Source organism: Lipophrys pholis (assembly GCF_963383615.2).
Source record: "Lipophrys pholis genome assembly, chromosome: 5".
NCBI lineage: Eukaryota > Metazoa > Chordata > Actinopteri > Blenniiformes > Blenniidae > Lipophrys > Lipophrys pholis.
The window spans coordinates 15,650,580-15,664,374 of record NC_137628.1 but is presented as its reverse complement, the minus strand read 5'-3'; the positions used below and the strand labels follow the sequence as shown (position 1 = coordinate 15,664,374).

General features: G+C 42.3%; 3 protein-coding genes across 3 annotated transcripts; all 3 read right to left on the bottom strand.

The window, feature by feature from the left end:
- Positions 1–438: 438 nt before the first annotated feature.
- Positions 439–5,735, bottom strand: LOC308110136 (uncharacterized protein). Its single transcript, XM_080464244.1, has 5 exons — positions 5,527–5,735; positions 3,364–3,517; positions 2,618–2,719; positions 2,317–2,524; positions 439–2,188 (listed from the first exon to the last, which is right to left on the bottom strand). The coding sequence occupies exons 1-5, from the start codon at positions 5,638–5,640 to the stop codon at positions 2,083–2,085; spliced, it is 684 nt and encodes a 227-aa protein (XP_080320370.1). The 5' UTR covers positions 5,641–5,735; the 3' UTR covers positions 439–2,082.
- Positions 5,736–5,927: 192 nt separating this feature from the next.
- Positions 5,928–10,723, bottom strand: pdia2 (protein disulfide isomerase family A, member 2). The gene is made up of 11 exons (XM_080463538.1): positions 10,467–10,723; positions 9,609–9,815; positions 9,366–9,499; positions 9,134–9,271; positions 8,457–8,573; positions 8,017–8,142; positions 7,546–7,740; positions 7,343–7,463; positions 6,702–6,880; positions 6,107–6,238; positions 5,928–6,030 (listed from the first exon to the last, which is right to left on the bottom strand). Exons 1-11 carry the CDS (start codon positions 10,696–10,698, stop codon positions 5,977–5,979), a joined length of 1,635 nt encoding a protein of 544 aa, XP_080319664.1. The 5' UTR covers positions 10,699–10,723; the 3' UTR covers positions 5,928–5,976.
- A 1,730-nt stretch (positions 10,724–12,453) lies between these two features.
- Positions 12,454–13,278, bottom strand: percc1 (proline and glutamate rich with coiled coil 1; the record flags this gene model as incomplete). The annotated part of the gene is made up of 1 exon (XM_080464525.1): positions 12,454–13,278. The coding sequence occupies one exon, from the start codon at positions 13,276–13,278 to the stop codon at positions 12,454–12,456; it is 825 nt and encodes a 274-aa protein (XP_080320651.1).
- Positions 13,279–13,795: the final 517 nt, after the last annotated feature.

Below are 13,795 nucleotides of genomic sequence, written 5' to 3'. Positions count from 1 at the left end.
TTATTAAACTGTTAGATGTATATACAACCAGCCTCCTCATCAAATCTAGATTTAGATAGCCTTACCTTCGAATCGTAAGAGTTCCTACTAGCAGGAAAAGCACCGTAGGGCTACACTGTTCTTTGCACACTTCTGTTCAAACGTTAATAAACATTAAATACTAAAAGTCACAAAGACACACATAGTAAACATACACAGCATAATGCAATTTGATTTGTTCAATTCTGTTTGTCACCATAGATTCAAGTAAACCAGTGGCGATGGCACATATCATTAAAAAGAAGCCCTGGTTAAACAGCTTATTGATATAAATTAATATAGTATGATATACAATAGACCATAATGTATCACAGGTATCCTAAGACAATTCTAAGTAATAAATACAGAAAAAACAATACATTCAAAGTAAAGGCTTCTATGGCCACTCATCAAACCGTTGCTTCAAACATTTTGAGATTTATTCATCCAATTTAAATGGATGTGGTTTATAGTGAAATACATTAAGCTTATCCGTGTTTTATAACATTTATTGGATTTGTCACATTTCAAACATCAAGTTTGTCCTCATATAGTGTAAAATGAACAACGAGGCAGTTTTCAGACTGTAAGGAGTAAAAAGAGATATTTGATTTGAAAATTAGGGAGTAAAAATCAAATGTTACTTAAAAACCAAAAGCACAACCTGTCTCCAATAAATGTGTCACTGGTAAACTCTGCAGGCGGTTAATGGAGTTGAATTCATTACAATCAGGCACATTTCAAACCAGCAGTGCAGATCCCCTCCAGATGAGAGTGTTGGATACTTTCATACACTGTTTTTCCTTTTTGTTTGACTCATTCGGACTGTTCAGGTCGAAACTGGGAGGAGCAACATGCTGGAATCTGATCAGGTCGACTCACACTCATAAATGTGTCACACGCCCCCGCCCTGTTATCAGAATAATTTAGGTCACTGTTTAAGTACCTGTAACGATAACAATCACTAGAAGGAGAAACACTTTACATTTAAAGTTTTGGACACAGTATTGTAATACACTGATGTTGGAGAATGCAGTTAGTTGTTCACCATGCAAACACTTAAATGATAGCCTTATGACATACTGTACTGTAGTATACTGAATCTTTTCATCCCAGCATCAAATATCAAAGCAACATTCAGATGTGAAGAAAGTTTTCCTCAATTATAGAACGACACACAAACTAGAGGCAATGCAATGAAAACAAGCAGCAAAAAAGTATGTATGACTCTGGTCTTGGATAGAAAATACAATGGTCACGTGAATGGAAAAACTAACTCTAAATCGACAGAAATACTTACATACGTATGTTGGTTTTCTTAAAAGCAAAGAACCAAAGAGGAATTACATAATCAACCAAAATAAATTCTACTTTTCCAGACAAATCAAAGGAGCAAAAACAGTTTTGCCCATCATTTTATTATTCACAGCAAACACATGCTTTTTTGTTATTTTTGTGGAATAAATCTTGTGCCATCAGAAACTGGAGGCTATTTAGAAAAGCTAAAATATAAATCTAAAAAAAAATTATTTAAATTCCAAAGTTATTTATTTTAAACCTGCAAGATCTGCAAGTGACCTTGGAAAGGCAAAATTTTCCACAGAAATTTATTTGAGGTTAAAATGCAGTTTCATATTAAATCATGTAAACTTCTGATTGTGACATTGCTAAACTCAAAATGTAAACCTCAAGCTATCCGTCCTTTAAATTGCTTGAGCCCACTTCGGGGCGTAAGCTGACTCTGGGTGAAGGCCAGATGCAACTGAAATTCAGTTTCTCAAGGCACAAGATTAGTTTCCTACTCACCTGCAGGCTTCTATATTGGTTGTGAATGGATGGTAATTTTGTCAGCGTAAAATTCTGATTCCAGTTGGATGAATTGGTCCAAGATTGGCAGATTGTAGTAGTAGAATTACTTTTGTAACCGTCCTCCAGCAGCAGAAGCTGCTCTCTGTCCATGCCCTTGACCCATAGGTGCAGAAAGAGGTCTTATGTCACAGTGAATTGCATATTGTTCTATATTCAAATATTGTGGCATAAATATGTAAAGAGGTGCTTTGATGATCATCTCTTGTAAACATGTACGTGGTTTCCACACCGGGGACAAGAGTGATGTGCATCCTGCATGGAGCGTACCATCAGTGGAATCAAACAAAAACCACAAAACAGCCTGAAACACACAAAAACACAACAGATGAAGTGTTTGTGTGTGTGTGTGTGTGTGTGTGTGTGTGTGTGTGTGTGTGTGTGTGTGTGTGTGTGTGTGTGTGTGTGTGTGTGTGTGTGCCTTGGACTCACCCCATCAGTGCAAGTAGGATACACATGCACCAGGCACTGTCCCCAGGGACAAACCTGACTTTAGTTGTGACGGTGTGGTGGCAGTGCGGGCATCGAATCAGAGCCGGGGAGTCGCTCAGACACGACACCTCGATGGGAACAGCCCGCGGCTGGGTCACGACTACTGGTGGATGACTCTGTGTGCTGAGCGGGGCTTGACGTCCACCAACTGGCATCACAAAGACATGGTGGGGGGGCGGATTTCCAATCTGTTGATCTTATTACACATGTAGACCTAATAGTGAAAAAAACAATACGTTACCTCGAGTAACTGGATGGATGATGTTTCCATTTGTGTGTTGATGTACGGGCTGGACAGTTGCCACCGAGTATGGAGCGAGGACATGGCTTTGCGGGAAGGTAACTGGACAGCAAAGAAGGAGTACGTGAACCTACTGCATTTGAAAGCACTCCCTACAAAAGTGCTGGAAAATAACTTTTGGCATTTTTGTCTTTGACCTCACATATGGTGTGAGAAGGTCATGTGACTGTAAAGGGAAATGTACTGGCTTCCCAATGAAAAGAGAAAAAATACGTCTGAATGTTAGCAAATCATGGCATGTGGTTCAATTCAATTCGTCCAGGTTCAGCACTTCATATAGCAGGTGAAGGCAGGAATCATCCTGGTCAGATCAGCAGTCCATTACAGGGAAATACAGAGAGATGGACACATTCACACCTGAAGGCAATTTACGGACAACAATTAATCCCATATCCATGTTTATGCAGGCAAGCTCCAATTTGAACCCACCCAACCATTCAATTAAAATCAGTTTCAGTCGGTTGAATTCAATTCAACCTCCAGTAGGAATGTGGGAAATAATGCAGAGTGTTTTTATAACCTGTCTCAGAACGTACAATTCATTTGTATGTTTAGTTTCTGGTCTCTTAAACTTTCATATGAAAGCTCCTTTTTATCTCACTTTATGAGGACAAAAAGACAAAGTAGGTCCACACAGCTGGTGGACGCACCATTACCAACGTAAGGCAGAGAGTTTTTAATCTGACCTGATTCTCTATAGGCGGGAGGCGGAGTGGGGGGACTCGCTAAGAAGGCGTTGTATGTTGGGGGAGGAGGGGATCTGATGGTTTGTATGCCCTGAACAGGAGGGTTGAGACGGACTTCCTCATACGAAGGCGGGTCCATCAGGAGGTCACGCTGCTGATAAAACAAAAAGTGGACAGAGGTTTAGTAGCCAGGCCAGGAAGCAAGCAGGTCCAAAGAAGGTTCCTGGGATTTCTCTCATTAAAGTTTAAATTAATGTTGAAACAACAATCTGTACGTTTTGATGCTATGGAAAATACGTGTTGTTAGTGGGTTGTTAATGGTGTTTAAGTCAGTTTGTCTATAAGCTGAGTATCACAACAAAAACAAATGTATTATGTAGAAAGTTAGTGGAAAATCTTTTGGTGGTCAATGTGATGTAATCAGAGTAGCACGCCCTGTTAGTCCCCTTCATATCTACAATGAATGAACGTATAGAGGTTCCACCCCTGCAAAACAACAAACGCAAAAGTAACATCCAAATAAATTCATCTTTCTTCTAGTTAGGAATCAATATTTACTGAGTAAATCTGGCATTCAAGTGCACAGCTGTTTTTATGGTATTTGGAGATTGGGGGCTAATGTTGGTGTAATTTTCAGACTCGCTTTAAGTACTAGTAATAGCTCGGCTTTTTAGAGAACAGTTGAAGTATTTTCACCTCCTTGTCTTTTGTTAAATGATTTTGTGTCTCTATGTGAATATTTATAATTGTTGCAACAATGATTTCAGATGTATACATACAATATATGTTCCAGTGAAACTTGTTCAAAGCAAATAATTCCTTATTATATCTTTTCGATCACAAATCTAGTTCCAAAATGGTTGAGACAATGTATCAATGAGCGAGGTTTTCTGCTTACCTAAAATATATTTACTGTAAACTACATGACTATGTGTTTTCACTGCAGTGTTTAATAATATAATCTAACCTTAAGCTACAGTCTGAGATTAACGCCTCATGAAGCTACAGTGAGTCCATATGTGTGAGCTGATGGCCAGAACTTCTATAATAGGCTATAATAGAGTGTGACAATGGGACTGATTCTAAGTTGTGTTTTTTAGACATGAAGCACAGTGTATACAGTTGCTTCAATACAGAATAATGCAAGACTCTTTGTGGATATTTAGGTGAATGAAAATATTTGAGCCTCTTCATCTATGGTGGATAATTTTTATTTATTTATTCATTCATTTATTTATTTAACCAGGTAAATTCATTGAGAAAGGCCTCTCACTTTCAATAACGACCTGGTCATTTTTATAGCTAAAAATAAACGCCACCTCATTTTTCTTTTTAAATACAGTTCTATTAAAAAAAACTCAGTATATGAGCTGATGCATAGTTGTAGATTGTTTTATCATGGGAGAACAATTTTAGGGAAGTTTGCATGGAAAAGCAGATCAAACTTCACAAATTCTCATTGAAACAACAACAAAAGGAAGGTATTTTTGATTAATAATAACACAGAACAATGACACTATGTGACTCCCTAGAAGCCCCTAGAAGCTTTTGTTGTGATTCAACATGGGATTACCATAATTCACTTTTGGATAAAAAAACAAAAAAAAAAACATCTTCCAATTATTCTAATTAGCGCCATGTGAGACATCACATAAGTGCAGCTCTGACTGAAAGTTAAGTCTATCCTCTCCTCCCGGGCTGCCAAACAATAGAGAGGTACTCTTGAGTTTCACTGTGCCAGTCCGACAGGTAATAAACAAAACACAAAGGCGCACTAAAAATACATTATCGTTGAGAAGCAAACACTAATTCAGAGATGAGGTGTTTTCAAAAAGATCTTCTTCCTACTGAAGCATCAGTATCATCCAGTCACCAGGTTTATACATGAGTGTTAAAATCACTCTGCACACAGATTCCACTTGTCCATGTAGTGGTCTCTTCAAGCCTCCATGTTACCTAAAACCACCTGTATCAGCTATGAAACACTCTCGAGGTAACTGGAGCTCACGTGGAACTTTTATGTAAACAAGGCTCTTCTAAGGTTTGGCATCCAAACCAAACTCAGTACAGCCACATACAAACTCCAAATGCAGCCTGTAAAGAGCATTAGTGGTCCTTATAAACATCTTTAAACAGAGTGATCTATGAGAGACGTGGTCTTACCTTGGACGAAGGAGGAAGGGCATCGAGTAAGAGGAAGCAAGAGTAAGAGGAAGAGCCTGCTGGTGTCACTCCTTGTGACCTGATGAACCTGTTCCCGACAGGAATTTCAAACATTTCAGCTCCCAAGAGACTGAAAACACCTGCTTCTCTCCTGTTGAGTCATCTGCTTCTCTCCTGTGAGTTTACCTCATGACTCCATTTTTATAAGTGCAAAGTCATTCCCTGACACCTTTTTGTATAGAGATGTAACCCAATCGTGGTACTGGTGTACTCCTTCTACCTGCCAGGGAGGACCAGTCAATCCTGTGTACTGTGTCTGTCAAAGCTGTTTTTGTGGGTCATAGAGAATCGCTGACTTGAACATGACACACTTCCATATTAGTAATGATCACACAACACTGTTGAACCTGTGTGAGTTTTATTAAGAAAATGGAAAGATAGAGCGAGACATCACAGCTCGTCTTTGGTTTTGTTGGTTGTTCCCTCTTCAGACTCAATCGGCTTCTGGAAAGAAACGATAACGAGTCATTTTGAGACCAAAAACACAAACCTTGCTGCCGCCACTGGCATTGTCACATACCTCTGCCTCTTCTCCTTCCTCTCCTTCATCATTGTCTTCATCATCACTGCTTTCCTCTTTAGGCAGAACTCCTCCGTTATCCAGGAACTTAGAAAACGTCTCCAGATCTCTGTCTCCAGTGTAGGTGATCACCTGGGAAGAAATGGAAAGGGAAAAGCTGTGACTGTCTGTTATGTCTGCAGTTTTCATTTGTGTGTATGTGATAAAATACGAGACCACTAAAGAAAATCATTCAGTTGGTTCTAGTTACGCTAAGGTGAAGGTGATTGTAAGGCAAGTTATGGTTTAGTTTAAAGTCCAGAGCAAATGAAGGTAAGTCAATGTAATGTTCCAAGAAAAAAACAGAAGCCAGAATAACCAGAAACCAGAGCCTGCAACTCCTCCTGTGAGTTCAAACCCTCTTTATGGGGACCAAAATGTGTTATTTAGTTTTTTGTTTTTCAGTGGCCATTAAATGATTGAGTTCTTAGTTATTTGGAGGGAACACATTATGTCAGATCAATAAATATATTGCTCACAAATAGGCAAGCCATCAGAGGCTCTGTGTGTGTGTGTGTGTGTGTGTGTGTGTGTGTGTGTGTGTGTGTGTTGGCACCTCTTTGCCATCAGCTGGGAAATACTTGATTGTTGGAAATCCATCAACTGGAACAGATTCCACTTCGTTGGCTGTGGCGTCCATCTTTGCGATGATGATGTCAGCGCGGTCGCTGTATTTCTCTCCCAGTTGGTCCCAGATAGGACTCAGTTCTTTACAGTGTCCACACCACGGAGCATCTGCAGGGACAGCAGCAAGTATTCGTTATTCGTATCTGCATGTACAGGAGTAAAACTCTACAATACAAATAGACATACTACTGTAGACTGCAGGGATATTTGCAAATTGTCAAAGCACTGGGGGTTTCTTTCTTTCTCTCTTTCTTTCTCTCTTTCTTTCTTCTAAATTTCAACACACACACACACACAATTCAGCATGTAAATGGAATATTTTTGGGACAGATTCTGTTAAAGCTGTGTTGATCACTGTTTTTATGTTTTGCTGACAGTGTGATGGTCTGAAAAGGTGTAAATAGTGATGTGGCTATACCAGAGACCAGAGAGACTTTTTCCACCTTCAGATTGGCTTCAAACTCTGAACACACTTCATTCAGTACTATTATCTGCATTTTTTGATCAAAACAGTCTTCAAATCAACCAGTAATTGAACATCATATGCATCAAAAACACAGACGGACTTACAAAACTCCACAAAGACATTTTTGGCCGGATCCAGAGCAACAGCTTCAAAGTTTTTGCCGACGAGAACTTTGACTGGATTTTTGTCCCAGTCCTCTGGGATTTCTTCGGATCGATAGTAGGGCTGCAGCACACAACAACACAGACTCAACGCCACTCACAGACTGTCAAATATGAGTGTGTGTGTGTCCAAGCATGGGTGTTACCTTGGCGGTGCCGTCCACCACGTCCTGGCAGAGCTGCTGCAGTGAGTTTGCAGTCAGGCCTCCAGAGGCAATGCCAAACTTCTTCCCCGTGTCCATGTTGATGATGCGAGCTGTGGGGGCGTCTTTCTCGGAAACGCCGAAGTAACCAAGCACATGAGTCAGTGCTGCATTCACGTCAATCACAACGAACAACATCTGTATGGAACACACACACACACACAGATGTGCTCTTAACACAAAACCTTCAAAGTCTCAGATTTAGATATTTTGTCTCAAAAGGAGGGCAAGTCTCCACAAAGTAAGACAGACACACACACACACACACACACACACACACACACACACACACACACACACACACACACACACACACACACACACACACACACACACACACACACACACACACACACACACACACACACACACACACACACACACACACACACACACACACACACACACAGTTACCTTGCCCTTGAACTCTTTGGCTACAGTCCTGGACTCCTCCAGCAGGTGTTTCTGACTCTCCACAGTGGAGTTGATGAACAGCAGGCTGTGCAGATGGATGCTGGAGGTGAAGATTTTGTCCGCTGTCTGGACAAAACAACACACACACACACGCAGTATTATTTCAGTATGATATCATATTTGATTGAAAATGTAGTCACATGGGTCATATGGTGACGTAGTGGTTAGCGGTTTGGCCACACAACAAGACTACATCCAGATTGAGTGTATTTCACTGTCCTACTTGGATGTGTTTGTGTGTGATGAATAAAAATTGAATCTAGTCTAAAACAGTGCCTGTAGGAGTGAGTGTGTGAATCTGCCTCTCTGTGTGTAAAGGACTGGTGACTTCTCCAGGTGGTGTAGACACATTGAGGGATTGATGTGTTATGGTGTACTACCTCCTGGCTGAAGGGGATGATCAGCTCCAAGCTGTGTTCCTTAATAAAAGATGTCACGTTGTTTTTGTCCAGTTTTCCATCTTCTGGCAGAAGAAAGTCGGCTCTGCCATCATCAAACTGTCACACACAGGAGGAGCAAGACACATGTCTTTATTTCATCAGTTACTTCACTGACCCTCACAAATCTATTGCTTCTAGTGTGAAACAAGTAGTTAACTGACAGTTCTTTTATTTATTAATGTTATTCCTGCAATGTATTAAGAGTTCTGCCATAAATATCAATATAATATCAATATCAAATATTGTTGAAAAAAGAAATGTTCACAAAATAAATTAGTCTTTCACAGAACCCTTGCTTGTTGGCATATCACACCATATAACATATATTATCATTAATGAGCTTCTTTGTAGACCAGCTTTGAATCATGCAGTAATTCTTTTAAAACATAACACACCTTATTGTTGGACTGGTACTAATTATTTTTCTAATCATTTTTAATGGATGTCTTGACTTTCATGCCATGGATATTGTTTTTATTTTGCAGATCATCTTGAGTCTGAATGATGCAGTTCGAGTGAAAGGTCTGTACGTCACATCAACGGCCCTCTAGATGGCAGCAAAGCAAACTGCATTAAGACTTGTTGTCATTCACTGCGTTTAATTAACTTCTTCATACCTTTTTAAAGAGCACCACTGAACTGGCCTTGACCTCGTACTTCTTAAAAACCTCAGGGCTCTCTGTGATGGCAAACTCTGTGTCAGTCACATCCAAAGCCATCTCCTTGAGTCCCTTAGCCGCCTCACTGTCCAGACTCTGCAGGAGCAAATGAGAGGATTGTTCAGCACAGAAAAATGGAGATGATTCCTGCAAAATGTTGGTTGGATTGAAAAGGAAACAAAAACCTCACATCAAAGAATCCTACAACGCTCAGATTATGGGCATCGATGAATTGAGCTGCTGAGTCCACAGAGTCGAGAGTTGGAGCTCCTGGACCAGAGCGACGCTTCATCCACTGGGTTATTCCCACTAATGATCTCTTACCTGGAAAACACACATTGAGACAGTTAGTCACCTCAAAGTTTAATAAAAACGATGTGCTGTAGAAACAGGCAAAGCTATGTTCATTCAGTGTGTGTGTGTTCTCACACACCAGTGTATTCAACAGGCTGCTTGCGGTCTCCGCTAACAAACAGTTTCAGAGTCGGGAAGCCTCCGATATCGAACTCCTCGGCCAGTTCTTTCTCCTCTGTGGCGTCCACTTTGGCCAACCGCAGTCCTTCTCCCTCCTTCTTCAGAGTCGCAGCAGCCTCGGCGTAAATAGGCTCCAGCTGCTTACAGTGGCCACACCAGGGAGCATCTACACACACACACACACACACACACACACACACACACACACACACACACACACACACACACACACACACACACACACACACACACACACACACACACACACACACACACACACACACACACACACACACACACACACACACAAGACACTGTGTTACAGAAAACTAAAGGGCGTCATTCAAAGCAGGCCCGTGTCCCGCTGCTATCAGCAGCTCCTGTCCTGCTCCTCATGGAAATGAGCTGCTGATAGCAGAAACAGCAACTTGTCTCAGCAGTCATCCTCTGCTGCCCGTGTCCTTGTTGTGACCTCTGACCTCATAACGCTGAGCTCATCTGTGGGAGAGTTGAACCGGGGCGACATCTGGACAGGTCAGGCCACGTGTGAGCACATTTTGATCATATCACCTGAATGCTGAAAACTCTAGTGTGAAATGAGTACACCTTTTATTCAATAATAACATTTTAACCACAAACAGAGTAATTCAACGCTATCAGGTAATCTACATTTTAAATGACCATCTGCTCTCTCTGATGCTATTTTATCTAAAATAAGAGGACTCTTTCTATGGACTTAATTGATCCTTTTGGATACAAAGGAACCTTTTTTTTGTTTGTTTTTTACAAAAATGACTTTTGATTTGTAATTACTTACAGAATTCGACCAGTAAGTACTTGTTCTCGCTGAGTGCTCTGTCGAAGTTGTTGATGTGGAGAACCATGACATCTTTCTCCTCTTCTATTTCTGTCGTTTTCTCCTTTTTTGGTGCTTCCTCCTCCTTCTCTTCTTCCTCTGCCTGTTTGTCCTCGGAGCCTTCGGCCCGGCTGCAAGCGGCCCACAGCAGGAGGCCCAGCAGGGCGGCCAGCAGAAGCTTGTGCGTCCTCATTCCTGCGTTAGTGTCCGAGCTGGTGTGGGACACCTTGCCCCGTGTCTACATTCATTTATCTCAGAGGGAGAGTGTGTGTCAAAATGTTACTGGCCTTCTCTCTGGCCCAATCAGACGTCGCACCTGCGAGAGACACTTCCCGATGTAAACCAATCACACTGTGCCGTGTAGATTCAGAGAGCGGGGGAAATGGCAGACCGAGGGCCTGGGCTGAGAAATCCTCACATGTATCTCACACTTACTGAAAGTACTCACCTCTCAGCCGCTGCTCCTCTTGAAAATGTTCCTCCGTACTGCTGTTTGATTCAAATGCATTACTTTTACTTGAAGTATGTGTGATAAAATACCAAACTTGGAATTATTTGGGGCCGTGTGCTGTCAAGAGTCGAAGTATCGATGACTGGACATGCAGTGAGAATTCACCACGGATCATTTCGCAGGGTAACTTCAGTCCACGTTCACTTATAAACTGCAGTCAAAATGTATTTCTTGGCCTCTGGAAACAAAACAAACCTTTTAGTAACTTCTGCTATTGGAAAAGTTGTTTCTTAAAGGCTTATTCTTGTTATACAATGATTTAATAGAGACACTATTTCTTTTCAGAAGAATATCTATATATAATCCTTATAAATAAGGATGATAACAACTGTTAAAGGTGTGTTTGTGTTGGTTAAGCCCCATTGTTACTGGTCTGTCAACATGTAAATCCCTCTGTGTAGATTTCCACTCTGGGTGTGGTTCGACTGTGAGCTGTCACATCAGGACACACCTTAACAATGCCTCAGCTTCCTCACATCCACCTGTTCATCACTAGAAAAATGAGATTTCAACTTCAAAACTATTATGTCTTTTATTTACAACGCGCCTAATTAAGTAAAGTACATTTAAATAAGCTCTGGAATCATATTAAAACTGAGTTCAATTTGTTTCTCAAAAGAAAGCATAGACTGGATTTGCCCATGTCTGCCAGATGTTGGTAAAACAATTAAAAAATGTTTTCTGAACAACTAAAATATGAAGCAACAACCGATGCTCTACTAATTTATTTCAAGCAGTTGGCACCAGGGAGCATCCTGACCCACTGTGCTGATCTCCAGCTGTCCAGGGGAGAACAGGAAATACCTGCAGCGGGTGGTGAGGGTTGCCAAGCATCACAAACAGCCCAGTTTCCCCCCGATAGCAGACATTTTCACTCAGCCACTACAAAAGGAGAACAGGTGTATTTTTGAAGGAGCTGGCCCTCCCTGGACATTATCTGTTCTCTCTGCAGATCTCAAATTTTTCTTTTATGAAACTATTTGAAAACAGTTGAGAAAGTGAGTACGACAACATCTTTATTATACAGTAGTGAGTACAGAAATCATAAAACACAGGAGACTGTTTATTTCTACATTCAGAGACTCTTTCAAACAAACTGTGCACAGTATGTTTGTTCTTGTTCTTCTGCGTGCGTGTGTGTGTGTGTGTGTGTGTGTGTGTGTGTGTGTGTGTGTGTGTGTGCGTGTGTGTGTGCGTGTGTGTGTGTGTGTTTGTGCGTGTGTGTGTGTGTTTTTTTTTTAATGCTGCATGTGTGTGTTCTCTGTCAGTGTGTGTGTGTGTGTGTGTGTGTGTGTGTGTGTGTGTGTGTGTGTGTGTGTGTGTGTGTGTGTGTGTGTGTGTGTGTGTGTGTGCGTGTGTGTGTGTGTGTGTGTGTGTGTGTGTGTGTGTGTGTGTGCGTGTGTGTGTGTGTGTGTGCGTGTGTGTGTGTGTGTTTTTTTAATGCTGCATGTGTGTGTTCTCTGTCAGTGTGTGTGTGAGCTCTGGGTTCGGGTCCCAGTTTGCCAGCAGGTCGCTGAAGTCGGGCTGAGTGCCGTCGATGGCGTGTGCGTCGTGGTGCGTGAGCAGGTCACAGTGTGTGTCGCTGTCCGTGTGTGTGTTGCCGTGTGTGTGTGAGACGCCTGCTGTGCTGCTGAAAGCGTCCAGAGAGCAGCAGGGGGTCGGCTCACTCCAGAAACTGAGCGGGAGATGCCGCTTGATCATAGGTTGGCCTCGGCCCTGACTCGGGCCCCGGTGGTCAAACAGTTCAGCCAGAGGCCCCAAACCACTGTTGCCCATGGCAACCATGACTTCCTGATCACCAGCGCAGGGCAGCGCTCTGCTTTCCTGCCGCTCTGGACTTCCAGATCTGGCGATTCTCAGCAGGTCATCGTAGTATCGCAGGCGTCCGCTGGTGGTGACGGCGACGGAGTCGCTGTAGATGTCACATGCTTCCTGTTCACCGGAGCCACGACCAAAATACCTCTGGACATCACGACTGATGAGGTCGGCGAACCTCAGCAGCTGCTTGGTCACATCCAGAGCACAATGAGGATAGTTCAGGAAACTTCCTTGTAAACATTCCTCCTCCTCCTCATCCTCCTGAACCTCTGATTCTTCGTCGTCGTCGTCCTCCTCCTCTTCCTCCTCTTCCTCTCTCCCCTCTGGCTTTCCCTCCAGGCTTTGCTCTTCATCTTGCTCGGAGTGTGAGTGTTGGAAGACCATGGGGAAGTAAGCTGGTGTTGGTGTCTGGGTGAAGAAGTTTCTGATGATGCCTGTGGCCATGTTGGCATACAGCCCTGCAGAGAAAAGAGCGGAAATTAGAACCTTATGAGAAATGAGCGCGTTAATAAAAAAAATTTACCCCCCAAAAAAAACAAGTAGATGGAGAAGTTGAATTACCTAAAGTAGCACAAGAGGTCAGATTGGTATAAAAGGCGTCTCTGATGGTTGGAGCTCATGACTCTGGTCCAGCAGCAGTGTCACTGTATTTATACCTCGGAGCTCACCCGCCGAAGGAAGCAACTTCCACAGCAAATATTTGAGTGCCGGGCTGGTCAAACAAACTTTATTTACTATATCACTGGGTAACCAGGGAGGGGGTCTGGAGCTAATGGATCCCCTGCTAGGGGACGATGGAGAGCTGTTAAACACACACACACACACACACACACACACACACACACACACACACACACACACACACACACACACACACACACACACACACACACACACACACACACCATCGCTTTTTCCGTCACTGTTATCAGGCTAGTTAAAGGATAAAAGAGCATGAAAT

Bases quoted from the DNA above. Each gene is read 5' to 3' on its own strand.
- LOC308110136 (XM_080464244.1), bottom strand. From the start codon at position 5,640: ATGTTTGAAATTCCTGTCGGGAACAGGTTCATCAGGTCACAAGGAGTG. The intron at 2,720-3,363 runs GTCAGATTAAAA...TTTGCTGTCCAG, and splicing joins TCCCGCCTATAGAGAATCAG to TTACCTTCCCGCAAAGCCAT. The intron at 2,189-2,316 runs GTGAGTCCAAGG...TGTGTGTTTCAG, and splicing joins ATCCTACTTGCACTGATGGG to GCTGTTTTGTGGTTTTTGTT.
- pdia2 (XM_080463538.1), bottom strand. From the start codon at position 10,698: ATGAGGACGCACAAGCTTCTGCTGGCCGCCCTGCTGGGCCTCCTGCTG. The intron at 9,272-9,365 runs GTGAGGTTTTTG...TTGCTCCTGCAG, and splicing joins GCGTTGTAGGATTCTTTGAT to AGTCTGGACAGTGAGGCGGC. The intron at 6,031-6,106 runs GTATGTGACAAT...GTTTCTTTCCAG, and splicing joins AGGAAGGAGAAGAGGCAGAG to AAGCCGATTGAGTCTGAAGA.